Source organism: Dipodomys merriami, unplaced genomic scaffold, assembly GCF_024711535.1.
Source record: "Dipodomys merriami isolate MVZ:Mamm:240054 unplaced genomic scaffold, mDipMer1.0.p SCAF_20, whole genome shotgun sequence".
Classification (NCBI taxonomy): Eukaryota; Metazoa; Chordata; class Mammalia; order Rodentia; family Heteromyidae; genus Dipodomys; species Dipodomys merriami.
The window spans coordinates 30,160,505-30,175,655 of NW_027203382.1; the positions used below are offsets into that span (position 1 = coordinate 30,160,505).

The window sequence follows — 15,151 nt, forward strand, 5'->3', positions numbered from 1 at the left end:
GGAAGCATAAGCAACTTGGAATTTAAATCCAACATTACCACGCCTGAATAATAGCTTCACAATGATGTCTTTCTACCTTAGAGATATGAAAAGTTATTAATGCCCTAGTTAACAATTACAAACCACTTCTCTATTTTGTACAATGCTCATATATTCAACAACTATTATTTAAGTACAAAGCTGTTAGTGACAACAGAAATAAGACAGTGACCTTTCCTATAATTGCAAGGTGAAATGAAGTTATTTTATTTTCACTATAATTGGATGTGTCTTTTATCTCCTTTGTCTCTTGTATTTCTGTGTCTCCAAGGTTCATTCTTTTTTTTTCTTTTTTGAGGTGTGGAGGTGATACTGGGGTTTGAATTCAGGGCTTTTGTGTCCATAATATATCATTTTCAAAGACTGTTTTTCATCACTGTTATTCCTAATGGGTAGTGTAACTATTTTTCATTAAGTAAAGTCCACTGCAGGAATTCTACTTATATGACAACATACTTACAGAAATTCATACTCCCGCTCTTCAGGTGAAGGCAAGTACATAGTGATGGCATCTAGCAAGGGCTGGACACCTTTGTTTCTCAGGGCACTTCCACAAAGCACGGGCACTGCTGTTTGGGCCAGAGTCACTCTGTGTATTGCAGCCTGCAGCTAAGTTAAGAAAGTGGAGACAGTAAGTATCTACTTTGTGTTGAGTGTACTGTTTTCTGCCAGAATCTTGCAAGGACAGGCCTTCCAAGCCACCCTTATAAAGCAACCCTTCTTACCACATCATCTTACAGTCATCATTTTCTTTATAACACTAATTACTACACCTGGCATGTGAGATATTTATTAACTGTCTCTTGCTTATTAGAATGTAAAAATCCCCACAAGTATTACAATCTACCCAGTGAAAATATTACTAACTGTCCAGAAACTAGAAAAGTTTAAGATATAAGCAAGTAAAAGAATATGAGTAAGTGAATTGATAATTTTGTGGTTCATCCACAGTTTAACAGAAGAACTGGAAATAAAAACCCACTTTATAATTACTTTTCTCAAAATAATTAGATCTAATATGTTAAACAAAATCCAAAGGAAAACAAAAAAATTAAAGTAGGAAACATTTTTTAAAAAGCACAAAAATCAAGGCTCTTGCAATCTACCTGCTTTTCCAGCTTTCAAAAAAGAACTAGTATGTCTGTTTTACTTTAGATTATAAGCATGCTAAAAACAGAATTCATGTTGGAGGACAACAGGAAACACTACACATCAAATTCTAAGCAAAAATTTTTTAAATGATTTCATATAATTAAAAAGAAAAAGACTTTTTTGTACCTCTAATTTTAAGTAGCTGAAAAGTAGGTTCTTGTGTCTTTAATTAATTAATTAATTTTTGTAGTAGTAGGGTTTGAACTTAGGGTCTTGAATTTGCTCAGTTGGCTTGCTTTTTGGCTGACTACTTGAGCCACACCCCAAACCTTGTTTCTTGCTGGTTATTTTGGAGATGGAGTCTAGTGAATTTTTCTACCAGGGATGGTCACAAAATGCAATCCTTCAGCTTCCAGCCTTTTGAAGAGCAAGGATTACATGCATGAATTAAAGTGCTGGACTTACCTTCATTTTTTTAATGGCTGTTTTGAGATAGGGTCTCACTATGTAGCCCAAGTTGGCTCCAAACATACAATCCTTCTGAATATCCCAAGTGCTAGGATTATAGAAATGAGCTACCATACCTGGTTTTATATTTTTTATGTGAATGATAACTAAGTAAACTTGTTGGGCTCACTCTTGGTCCCATATTTTTTAGATTACCAAAGTGAAACTTTCTTGTTAACTCTTAGAATCATAAAGGAAAATAAACAATATATTTGTCTACAAACAGGGAAAGGTATCTGGCAGATTCCTTGAGGAAATCTCAAGGAAATCTCAAATACTATGAGTATCTCAATTTCCTCTTTGCAGTTTTAATGAATGTTAAAAGACAAAAAACTGGGGCTGGGAAGGTGGCTTAGTGGTAGAGTGCTTTCTTTGTATGCATGAGGCAGTCGGTAAGATTCCTCAGCACCACATAAGCAGAAAAAGCCGAAGTGGGGCTGAGGCTCAAGTGGTAGAGCACTAGCCTACAGCTGAAGAGCTGAGGGACACCACCCAGGCCTAGAGTTCAGGCCCCACGACTGAAAAAAAAAAAAGAAGACAAAAACTATAACAAGTTTCTATTAAATATAAAACAGGTACAGAATATTGATCATGAAGTAGGTTGACATACCCGTAACTTTTAAGTATAACTTTGTATCTATGATTTCCCTAAATATCCTTAGAAAAATCAGAATGTAGAAGGACTGAAGAGTGAAAATACAACTCAATATAAATAAAAAACATCCAATTTCTAATTTTGTAAAGTGTATCTCAAAATAGTAAATCATTGGCATTAATACTTGCATGAGTAATGACTAACCTAATTTTTTAAGTTAGTATTTCCTAATAATATACATAGTTAAAAAACTAAATAAAATTTTGTCAAAGCAACTAAGTAATACAATTACCTTTTCAGCTGGTAGCAAATCAAAATTTTCACTAAATTCTTCTAAAACCAAAGCAGCAAATTCATCATCCAAATCTGCAACCTAAAGAGAAAGGCTTTAAGTTCTTCCCTGTACTTCCACAATTATTAATTTTCTTAAATACAACCAATATGAATTATTTAATTATTTCAAGATAGCTATAGCTTGCATCTTATTATACAGGCGCCCAAACTCTTCATAGCTTTCAGATAGTTTTTCTCTTGAAGAGAAGAAAATTAGAAACTAAGGAAATACTAATAAGACTCCTAAACTCAAAGAGCCAGAATTTGAGTAGAATCTCAATAAAGCACTTTCCCTACCAAGAGTGCTCAGAAGAAATGAAAGAAAACATACAACTTGCAGCCAATAGTAACACAATAGTTTGCTCTTAGATAATTTGGGATTTTAGTTAATAAAAAGTCATCTGGTATCCCTCTAACATTCTAGTTGACCATATTTCCTAAAACAGTCAAAGAATTGATCTTACTGTAATTCTTCACCAAGGGAAATCATTTCATGGAGGGATATTGACATTATTTCAATTCTTTTCTACCTTGAGGAAACAGGAGAATCTAGCAGGTAATAAATTAGTAAAACAGTTTAAAAAGTTGATAGCAGTATAAGGTAGCAAAATATTCAAACTATAGCGGAAATATACCTAATTGTCCAGGAAAGTAGTATCTGTGAGGTCGATCCCATCTGGACTCAGCCTGCTGGAAACAAATCCCCACTGTCTACCTGTTCATTTTCAGTCAAATTATATTACCTCCTTCTACATTATACCCTATGCAGTTAATATTAGAACCGTCTCTCAGGGCTGTTGTGAGGATTAAGTAACCAATTTCAATTCTATTTTCCACTCTATTCAGACATACAAAGTTGATTCTAGTCCCTAATAATATTTTCCACTATGAAAACCAAGACAAAATTGACCATTGTAACCATTTTTAAACACAGTTCAGCAATGTTAAGCACATCAATATCGCTGTGCTGAATACTATCCCACTGTGTGTTTATGACATATTTTATTCACCTCTTGATGAGCAGACGCTTGGCTGGCTCCCACACTTGGCTCTTGTGAGTAACACTGCTAGGGATGCAGATGTACAAATATTTTTTTCAAGGCCCTGTTTTTCATTCTTAGGAGTATGTATACAGAATGAAAATTTGGGATTATATAGTCATTCTATTTTCAATTTTCTGAAGAGCCTCCATGTTTTTTCAATAGCAATGATACAACTATACTCACTAACAATAGTGCCAGTTCACCAACAGTGAAGTTCACCAATAGTGAACTCAGGACCTTGTGTTCACTAGGCAGGAACTCTTTCACTTGAACCGTATGCCCAGCCTTTTTAAATTTTGTTATTTTCCAAGTAGGCTCTTGCTTTATGCCTAAGCCTACCTGGACTATGATCCTCCTATTTAAGCTTCCCTCTTAGCAAAGATAACAGATGTGTGCCACTACATCCAGCTCTTTAGGGATTGAGAAAGATCTCAAGAGTTGTTTTTTCCCAGGCTGGTCTTGAACTGCAATCCTCCCAACCTCAAGATTCCCAAGTAGATAGAATTAGTTGTGAGCCATCACTATGCTCATTTTTTTTGGGGGGGTGGGGGGTTGATTGTAGGTACATTAATGCATGTGAGGTGGTCTCATTGTCTAAATTTTCTTTTTTTTGTCTGTTGTGAGGCTTGAACTCTGGGCTTGGGCACTGTCCCTGCGCTCTTCAGCTCAAGGCAAGTGCTCTACCACTTGAGTCACAGCAGCACTTCCACTTTTCTAGTGGTTTATTGGAGATAAGAGTCTCATGGACTTTCCTGCCCCTGCTGGCTTTGAACCGTGATCCTCAGATCTCAGCCTCCTGAGTAGCTAGGATTACAGGTGTGAGCCACTGGTGCTTGGTTCATTCTCTAAATTTTATTTTATTTTATTTCATTATTTATTTTTGGTCAGTTGTGGGGCCTGAACTCTGGGCCTGAGTGCTGTCCCTCAACTCTTTAGATCAAGACTAGCACCCTACCACTGAGCCACAGTGCCACTTCTGGCTTTTTCTGCTTATGTGGTACTGAGGAATCAAACCCAGGGCCTCATGCATGCAAGGCAAGCACTCTACCACTGAGCCACCTTCCCAGCCCTCTCTAAATTTTATATATACTTATATACTCCTTATAGTTAATTAGGTATTGATTGATAATCACAAATTTTTTGTCATCATATATTATCATGTCCCTGAAGATGCGAGAATACATGCAAATATGTGTTGGCTCCTCAATGAACTATAAGATCCTTCTTTATAGTCCTATCTTTTTTGTATTAAAACAATATGTGTTCACACAAAACAAACCCACAGAAAAACCAACTATACATGCAGTCATGCTGTCTATTTTATTTTTTGTTCTGTGCTCTGCTAACCTAGAGTAGCAGTACTACAAAGTGGGCAGCGGTTGTAACTGAGCTAAGGCAGATCAAGATTCCAGCTCTACCACTTCATTAGCGGTGTGACAATTTAGTTAAGCATTTGAAGACTGTTTCTCCCTTTAACCACCAAAGAACCAGAAGTGGTGCTGTGGTTCAAGTGGTAGGGCACTAGCCTTGAGAAAAAGAAGCTCAGGGACAGTGCCCAGGCCATGAGTTCAAGTCCTAGGGCCAGAAAAAAACAAGCAGATAGATAGATAGATAGATAGATAGATAGATAGATAGATAGATAGATAGATAGATAGATAGATTACTTGGTCAAATTTAAGTTAGAAGTGAAAAAAATCAAAGGGATCACACTCAAATACTTTTATCTATTGTAAGATTTAGGGAGTCTGAGGTATGTATTACTTTGTACTATAAATGAATACAAATATTAGAAATATGAACAAACATGAGCTTGCTATTTTCTGTCAAAATTTTGAGGATACAGTCTAGAGCTATATGGTTTAAAATTTTTCTAAATACTTTAATCTCTGGTAAAGATAAAAGCAGCTTGATCTCTGACCATCTTGTCAGTTGCTTTGGTCCAGCAATTATACAAATCAAACCTCAAGAAACTGTTGCACATGTGCAGTGGGAGATACAAAGAGGTTCATAGCAACAGTATTTGTAACAAAAGAAACCTTAAAGTCCATCCACAGGGGAAGATGGTAAGTTGTGCTCAAATCACATATTGAAACATTATACAGGATAGAAACTGAATATGGTTAAATTTTAACTACATATAGTAACAGGGATGAATCTCTTACATAATAGGAAATAATGTAATAAAATACAAACAGTATATTCCACTTTAAGCTCACAACATGCAAAACTAAGTTCTTTAGGGATATAATTTGTAGTAATTTATAAAAAGCTAAAAAAAAGACAAATACTAAAATACGTCAGAGCTGGAGGTATTAGCTCAGTGGTAGAGCATATACTTCGCACTCTCAAGGCATTGAATTCAACAACCAACACAAAAGTATGTACTCATGCTTCTGTGCATGTGCCAGCACACACACATACACATAGTGACACAGCTGCATATACTGGTGTTGGCTTATTCATTAGACTTAAATATTCCACGTCATTTTATATAAATTTTTACAATAAATAATGCTCTTTCAAAGTTACTGAACACTTAATTTTAAACTCAAGAATTTACTTGTTCAATTAAGCTGTTCCTTGCTTCGAGTGTCTTCTTCAGCAATTCAGGATCACTCATTTCCAAGAGGGGTTTTCTCTCAAAGTCTTTTCCATCGTCTGAATTAGGATTCCAAAGAAGTTTTTCTTTACTTACTACATCCACAATTCCTTTGAAAGTTTTGGCTTCACCAATCGGTAACTATGAGCAGAGTGAGATTAGCATGATAAAAACCATCACTCACTTAGAACTGCCCTGATGACAAAACTCTACTCATACCATTTCCTCCCAAATGTCTATTGCCATTATAGCAATTTTTATTTATAGCCCAACTTCTTCCAAAAAGGTTTTGAGATTACCTCAAAAATGTATATGTCACAAAAAATAAATTAGTGAGGAACCTAAGGAACTTATGTTAATTAATGAATTTACCTGTAAAAGCAAAGGCTTTGCCTTTAACTTCTCTCTGATACTTTGAACTGCATAGAGGAAACTGTAAAAAGCAAAATAATCAGTTTAAAATATTTGAAGCAGGATTAAAAGTATTCCCTAATGAGGGAAGGGGTAACATTGACAAGAAGCCATGTACCCATAACCTTTGTTAATAGTAACAACTTAATAGTAACAATAAAATGTTCTCTAAAATAACTTATTATTTTCAATGCTTACCATTTAACAGCTTTATATGGGACAACACCTCGAATAAACTTGTTAACAGTAATTAAAAATCTACTATAATCCTACATAAAAGAGTTTAGAGATTAAGTTTACAGATGAAGGCTAAATGAGTTAAGATCACATGGGGAAAAAAGATTCAAAAGCAAGTTTACATGTTACTCAAGGATTCTTCTACAGTTGTATTTGCTATTACACAAGGTTACCAGATTTCTTCCAAGAGCCAGACTATTCTCTACATACATCACTGGTATGATACTATGTGGCTCATTTCTATGGTTACCTATGCAATAATCATCTTTGTCACACAGGTAATTTGTAGCTACATAAGGAGATCATTTTGGTCCCAATGTCCTGAGAACCAGCCTATTATTCAGCTATCTCCTTCCCCATCAGCACAGGCACATCACCCTACCAAGGAAACTCCAAACAGAAGGATCAGAATTGAGGCCAGCACATTTTAGAGACTGCTGTGCTGGAATTAATCAAGACAAGAATCCATTCAATAAATAAACAAGCAGCTTTGAATTACTGTGGAGAGTTACATAAACACAAAGAACACAGCTATGCAGTCCCAGAGGAATAACAGTTTGTTCTGTGATTTTAGTGCACGCTCTCTGGTGCTCTCTCTCGCTCTCTGGTGCTCTCTCTCGCTCTCTCTCGCTCTCTCTCTCTCTCTCTCTCTCTCTCTCTCTCTCTCTCTCTCTCTCTCTCTCTCTCTCTCTCTCTCTCTCTCTCTCTCTCTCTCTCTCTCTCTCTCCCTCCCTCATCTCCCTCTCCCTCTCTCTCCATAGACCAGAATCTTTCCCTATCACATTTTCCCTGGAATCCTTAGTGTTCTTGATTTTCTCCCTTTCACTGAGCTGTTCCCAGTAGCTGGAGAAAATCAGGGGATAAGTGCAGGAAACTACTCTCTAGCTCTAGGAATTATGAGGGATAAGTAAACATTAGCAATACCAGGTACTATCCCTCTAGAGTTCCAAAGATAACCAATAAAATCAATAAGATAGATAAAACTTTATCAGGATCTGAGAAACATGATCTAGCCCCCTAAACTCAATTGTAATCCATGAAAAGATCAAATTATATGCTAACTTTGATAAACCAAAGACATCCTATATACCTTGCTCCAGTTTTGTCCATCTTGTTTAAAAAACAGATTCGAGGTATTTTGTGTTTGTCAGCTTGCCTCCATACAGTAAGAGTTTGGGCCTAAAACAAAGAAGGGGGGAAAACCCTCAGTGTTAGGTTTTATTTCATTGTCGAGGATCGTCAGGTGGGGCATTCAATAATTTATTAGTACCCTGACTTCATTTTGAAAATTTTCAAATCTGTAGAGAAGCTGGTAAGAGAGTAAATGATTCTAGAATATTAATATTTGGCCACATTTACTTTACTGTCTCTACCAACATGCATGGATTGTGTATGTGGTGGCAGTGTGAATGTGCTGCCCAAATCCCCATTTTCAGGGAAACTGACTGATGTACCAACTGCTGTCCCTCTGGATCTACCACCATACCTGCCCAGGTCCATCTTCTTAGCTGTTCTGGCTAAGGACTGAGCATACCACGGGTACAAGTATAGACCTGTTCCTCTAGGACATGATTTCTCTGACATGATTCCAATTTGGCTCAAGTACTCCCCACTAGCTTGGCCAAATCTTTCGTGGAGCTTTGGTACAGAGACTCAATCTACCTAATGCTTCCTTGCACTTCCTTCACAGGCATCCGACCTGCACTGTGATCTGCATGTTCTCCACCACTTCTGTCTCCTCTCCCTTGCTCTTCGCTCAGTGGCAGATATTGTCATACTTTAACACATGAACAAGGACTTTTTCCTGAATAAATAAATGTAATTACCATACTCAGAAAACTTTATGTTTGACACAATATTTTTATCTGATATCGGTAGTCCATGTTCAAATCTCTCTAATTTTTCCCAGTGATATTTTCTGTAACCTTCTTTTATGATCTGGGACCCAGCTGAAGAGCATAAGTCACATTTAGTTTTCTGGCCTCTTTAGGATTTCTCCAGCTTCTTACCAACGACCACCATCCCCAGTCATTTATAGTACTTTAAGACATTTTTCAATTTCCAGAAAGTTATAGTTAGTTTTGTTATTGTTGTTGTTTCTAGAAGGTTTTTCACTTAGATTTCTCTTATTGTCCCATGGTTACATATAGACCAAACATCTTTGGGAGGAATAGAACACAGGTAATACTGTGTCCTTCTTGGTTCATTATACTATATCAATTTGTCCTAATTTGGGGACTACTTAAGATAATATCATGGCCGATCACTGGTGGCTTGTGCCTGTAATTCTGGCTACTTAGGAGGCTGAGACCTGGAAGACTGGAATTAAAAGCTAGCCTAGGAAGAAAAGTCTGTGAGACTGAATGACTCAAGTGGTAGAATGCCTGCTGTGAGCAAGAAAGTAGAGTGAGGGCACAGAAGTCTTAAAGAAGGCCTTGAGTTCAAGCCCTGGTACTGGCATATACACAGAGACACAGAAACATATAATTAGTAATTTTAAGGTTAAAAGAAAATGGATTCCACATTCAACATAGAGCCTATGTTGGTTGTAGGAAAAGAGGATTTAACTATCCCTTAAAAAGAGAGCACTAATAATTAATCCACTATCAAAATTTAACAATCTTCACACACAAATACATATACTTACACACTTCTTTTTGGCAGTGCTAGTATCAAATCCTGGGTCTCATGCACATAAGGAAAGTGACTCCTAGCCCAAGACCTTTCATAGGAGTTGTTGGGAGATAATTTTTCACAGGTCTCTCATGTTCCTACATGTTGTTTTAAAAGACACTGATTCCCTCTATTCTGGCCCATTTTTTCAAGGATCTAGGTCTATTAAACAGCTTTAAAAACAGATAGTGTGTCTTTGGGAACAAAATGCAGGTTTGCTTACCTTCCTAATAAATAATGTCTGCCTTCAGAAGAAAAGGCAGGAATTGATTATTGCACACTATAAAATATTCCTATTAAGTACAAAATTCCTCTTTTTATTGGCTTTTCCCCTGCTCACCGTGTCCAAGACTAGAACTCAAGCTTGGTATCTGATGCTTTTGCTCCTTGGCTGATGGTCTCCTATTTGGGCCCCTCACCCCCACCCCCAAGAGTGCTCTTAATCCCCTTCAGAGCCAATGGTCCCTAACCCCTTTCATGCCACCCTGTAGAGATCCAGAAACCAGAACAAGAAAATACTAAAACTCATTTGTGACTAAAAAGTTCTTTGTCTCTTACTCAGGAACTCTGTGTGTCCTGCCAGAAGCCATGAAACTAGGGCAGATGAATGGGTTGGCTTCAAGTAACAAAACCTCAGGCTCTTTGCAGTTCTTGACACTAACTCTCATTATTTTCTACAGAGAAGCTAACATTTCTATCAAATATCCAAGATCATATTCAATATTAAATTTCAGCCTCCCACCAAAAGTGAAGACAAAGGGTGAACCAATTCAGCAGGGATACTCAGTAGACACTATGTTGGAAATGAACTACACAACTTGGGAAGAAGGGATGTCAGGAGGGGAAAAACTGGGAGAGAAATGTACTCACTACCTGACCTATGTAACTGTAATCCCTCTGTAAATAACCTTTACAATAGAATTTTTAAAAGAAAAAAAAATTAAAAATAAATTTCAGCTTCCCAAAACCATAATGAAGGGCTACAGTTATCTAATTTTAACATATTCTACATATATGTATAGACATGTGTGTCTATATATGTGTACATATACATACACATACATGTTTATAAACACACACGCACATAGGTTCACAAATCATGGTGTCTTTTTTTGGGTGGGTGGGGATCTGCTTATGGGACTGAACTCTGGGCCTGGGCGCTGTCCCTCAGCTCTTCAGCTCAAGGCTAGTGCTCTACCACTTGAGCCACAGCGCCACTTCCGGTTTTTTCTTTTTGCTTATGTGGTGCTAAGGAATCGAACCCAGGGCCTCATGCATGCAAGGCAAACACTCTACCACTGAGCCTCCTTCCCAGCCCTGCTGTCTTTTTTTTTTAATTTAGCAACATTTTTACCTCTACACCAGCAGAGGCATCAAATACAGCCACTGCACCATCCAATACTCGTAAGCAGCGCTCAACCTCCAGGGTAAAATCCACATGACCTAAGAAAAGGACAAGGAATACTAACAACCATCTTAAAAACAAAAACAATCACAAGACTCAGCAGTTTCACTTCTGGTTATATACCCGAAAAGACATTTGTACACTCATGTCCACAGCAACATTATTTACCAAAAAGTAAAAGCAACCCAAATATCCCTCAGTGGAGGAATAAACAAAACCTGGTACAGACAGGTAGGCCCTCTACATCCACGGGGTTGCAACTGCAGATTCAATCATGGATGGAAAACATTGGAGAAAAAACTGTGTTTAAACTAAATACTTGCAGACTTTTTTTTTGTTATTCTCTAAACCATACAGTATAACAACTTTTTGTAGCATTTAAATTAGTTATTACAATCATGTGAGAGGATATACATAGGTTATATGTAAGTATTTTTCATCTTGTATAAGGGACTTGAACATCTACAGATTTTGGTATCCACAGAAGATCCTGGAACATTATCCCTCACACATATTGAGAGATAGCAATACATAAAAGGGAATACTATGTTCTCTTCAAAGGAAAGAAATCTTACAAGCTGCTACAACATGTTATGTGTTAAGTGAATAAGACTATCATAGGACAAATGTGATATGATTCTATTTGTATGAAGTATTTAAAGTAATCAAGTTCATGGATGTATAAATTGGAATGATGGTGTCGGATGAGGGACAAAACAGAACAGTTGTTTAATAAAGTACAAAGTTTATGTTCTGCAAGATGAAAAAGTTACTGCGCATCTGCTTCAAAGTGATGTGGATATACTTAACATTACTGAATATATATTTAAAAATAGCTGCTGTGGACAGAGGGGAGCAAGATAGTGGCACCAAAAGGGAGCTACTGGGTCCAGGCCCAACTGGGATTCCCACCACTGCTGCTGCTATTGACCATGGCCCTAGCGTTTGACTTGATCTTGGGTGATACGGCATCCTGCCACGGGGCCTGTCAGTTGACCTACTCCTTACACACCAACCCTAAGGAAGAGGAGTTGTCTGCATGTCAGAGAGGTTGCAGGCTGTTTTCAAGTTGTCAGTTTGTGGATGATGGAATTGATTTAAATCGGACCAAATTGTAATGTGAATCTGCATGTACAAAACATATTTCCAACCTGATGAGCAATATGCTTGCCATCTCGGATGCCAAGATCAGCTACTATTTGCCGAATTGAATAAGAACAACTAATGTCCCTGATGCCAAAAATACACCTCCTCTTCCCTCTAACTCTGGTAAGCTCATTCTGGAGTTACATGATGGACTCTGCACAGAGCTTCATAACCTCTTCATGGACCTTTCATCGTCAAGCTGATGATGGGAAGATAGCGATATTCTAGTCAAAGCCAGAAATTCAGTTTGCACCACAGTTGGCACAGGAGGCTACAAATTTGGGATAATCTTCTCTGAGCAAAATGTCCTATCTGCTCTTGAGAAGTTCACAGTCACACAGAAACTATCTTGAAGATGGAGAAAGTGATGGCTTTTTGAGATGCTTCTCTCTCAACTCTGGGTGGATTTTAACCATGACTCTTGTCCTCTCAGTAATGGTTTTACTCTGGATTTGTTGTGCAGCTTTTGCTACAGCTGTAGAACAGTATGTTCCCCCTGAGAAGCTGAGTATCTATGGTGACTTGGAATTTGTGAATGAACAAAAGCTAAGCAAATATCCAGCTTCTTCTCTTGTGGTTGTTAGATCTAAAGTTGAAGATCATGAAGAAGCAGGACCTCTGCCTACTAAAGTAAATCTTGCCCATCCAGAAATTTAAGAGGTCTTCTTAAAAAGAAAAGTGGGAAGGTGGCTCAGTGGTAGAGCACTTGCCTTGCATGCTTGAGGCCCTGAGTTCAATTCCTGAGCACCACATAAGCAGAAAAAACAAAAAGCCGGAAGTAGTGCTACGGCTCAAGTGGTAGTGCACTAGCCTTGAGCTGAAGAGCTGAGGGACAGCGCCCAGGCCCAGAGTTCAGGCCCCACAACCAGACCCCCCCCCAAAAAAAAAGGGGGCTGGGAAGGTGGCTCAGTGGTAGAGCGATTGCCTTGCATGCATGAGGCCCTGGGTTCGATTCCTCAGCAAAAAGAAAAAAGCCGGAAGTGGTGCTGTGGCACAAGTGGTAGAGCACTAGCCTTGGACTGAAGAGCTGAGGGACAGCGCCCAAGTTCAGGCCCCACAACCGGACCCAAAAAAAAAAAAAAAGAAAAAGAAAAGAAAACTGAAATTTCCATTCCTCATAGAGCTTTTAAAATGGTTTCATGGGGCTGGGAAGGTGGCTCAATGGTAGAGCACTTGCCTTGCATGCATGAGGCCCTGGGTTCGATTCCTCAGCACCACATAAGCAAAAAGAAAAAAGCCGGAAGTGGTGCTGAGGCTCAAGTGGTAGAGCGCTAGCCTTGAGCTGAAGAGCTGAGGGACAGAGTTCAGGCCCCACGACCGGACCCAAAAAAAAAAAAATGGTTTCATTAGATTTAGGCCATAAGTCAATATGAAATGCAAATTAATTCACCCAAATGTGTGAGGACGATATTTACTATAACTGTACCTATAGGGTTTTTCCCCCTAGTAACTTAAGACATGGACATTTGGGGTTGTATTTTTATTTTACTAATGTCTATAGCCACTTTGTAAGTTGTGTTGGTTTTGTTGGTTTTTTTCTCTGTTAGCCAAATTCTATGAGCTGATCGTAGTTCTTCCCCACCTCCTATCATGATACTGTCAATCATCTTAGTTAATAAGCTGAATACTTAGGATATGACACTTTTGCTTAGCAGTGGCCCACAAAGCTGTAATTTGAAATTTAGCAGAAAATGGCATTTAATGACACTACATTTTCAATTGTATTGAATTGAAATAATTAAAATTTTATTTGAATAATTATGTGCTGAAAAAAAATAGCTGCTGTGTGCTAGTAACTCATACCTGTAATCCTAGCTACTCAAGAGGCTGAGATCTGAGGACTGCAGTTCAAAGCCTACCTGGGCAGAAAATTCCAGGAGATTTATCTCTACCTAGCTACCAAAAAAAAAGAAAGAAAGCTGGAGGTAGAAGTGTAAAGCACTAGCCTTGACCAAAAAATAAATAAAACTAAAAAAAAAAAAAAAGAAAAAGAAAGCTTAGGAACAGTGCTCAGGTCCTGAGTTCAAGCTCTACAGGACTAGCACACACACACAAAAAAGTTATGCCAGGGATGCTGGTGCACTCCTGTGATCCTAGCACTCACAGGAGGAGTACATGCAGGACAACTACAAGTTTGAGGCTAGCCTGGGCAACTAAGCAAGACTATATCTCACTATTTTCCCCCAAAAAGTTTAGGATGACTAATTGTATAATGTTTTAATAGCATAATAGTAAAAATAATAATACATCTCCACCCAAATCCCACACAAACAAAAAACTAAAGTCCTATATATCATATCTGTATGGGTGAAACAGAAGCATACCTGGTGTATCAATCAGATTGACTCTGTACCCCTTCCAATCAAAAGTAACGGCTGCTGATTGAATGGTAATGCCTCTTTCTCGCTCCTGAGCCATGAAATCTGTTACTGTGTCTCCATCATCAACATCTAATCAGGAAAAAGAGGACACAGTTTAACAGCCAGAGCATTGCATTGATACTTGGAATCTATTTGACATAATTTTCCTTAAGAAAAATCTTTCCCCAAATATTTGCTCTAATATTTACAAAGCTTTTCTTTTTTCTCAAGGATAGCACTCTACCACTTGAGCCACAGCACCAATTCCATTTATAAAGCTTTTTTCAAACTACTTTGACATAAAAATGCTTTTTCTCATAGTAGGGCATGGCTGAAGTTATAGAGTACTTACCTAGAAAAATACAAGGTCTGGAGTTTTACCAAATATTAATTTGATTAAACTACGTACTTTTTAATTTTTTTCCCATTTTAACTTTTATTACCCTTCTTTATCCTTCTTGATCCCTTGATAGGAGGCAAAGTTGTGTAATCTAACAACACAAACTTATATCCTAGCTTACCACTCACTTACCCTATGATCTTGAGCAAGTTACTTAACTTGGTTTGGAGAGTGAAATGAGATGGTACTGAGTACCTAGTCCAGTAGATGATAAATGGCAGCAACACACAATAAAGTAATAGAGATAACTTAGATATCAGACCATTACTTCAGGTACACAATTTGGAGATATGAGGAAAAGACTTATCAGA

At 37.8% G+C, this 15,151-nt stretch overlaps 1 protein-coding gene and 1 pseudogene across 4 annotated transcripts in view; one reads left to right on the top strand and one right to left on the bottom strand.

Annotated features, from left to right (window-relative positions):
* The window catches only part of Gfm2 (GTP dependent ribosome recycling factor mitochondrial 2), a 40,921-nt gene that overhangs the window by 14,627 nt on the left and 11,143 nt on the right, over positions 1 to 15,151 (bottom strand). For all 4 annotated transcript variants that reach the window (XM_070031351.1, XM_070031354.1, XM_070031355.1 and 1 more), the window contains 7 exons: positions 14,405 to 14,530; positions 10,884 to 10,972; positions 7,947 to 8,035; positions 6,581 to 6,641; positions 6,170 to 6,349; positions 2,526 to 2,606; positions 500 to 648 (listed from right to left, as the gene is read on the bottom strand). In XM_070031351.1, coding sequence (XP_069887452.1) covers positions 500 to 648; positions 2,526 to 2,606; positions 6,170 to 6,349; positions 6,581 to 6,641; positions 7,947 to 8,035; positions 10,884 to 10,972; positions 14,405 to 14,530 — 775 coding nt within the window. The remainder of the gene's footprint in view (positions 1 to 499; positions 649 to 2,525; positions 2,607 to 6,169; positions 6,350 to 6,580; positions 6,642 to 7,946; positions 8,036 to 10,883; positions 10,973 to 14,404; positions 14,531 to 15,151) is intronic.
* LOC138832849 (transmembrane protein 59-like) lies at positions 12,155 to 12,751 on the top strand (annotated as a pseudogene).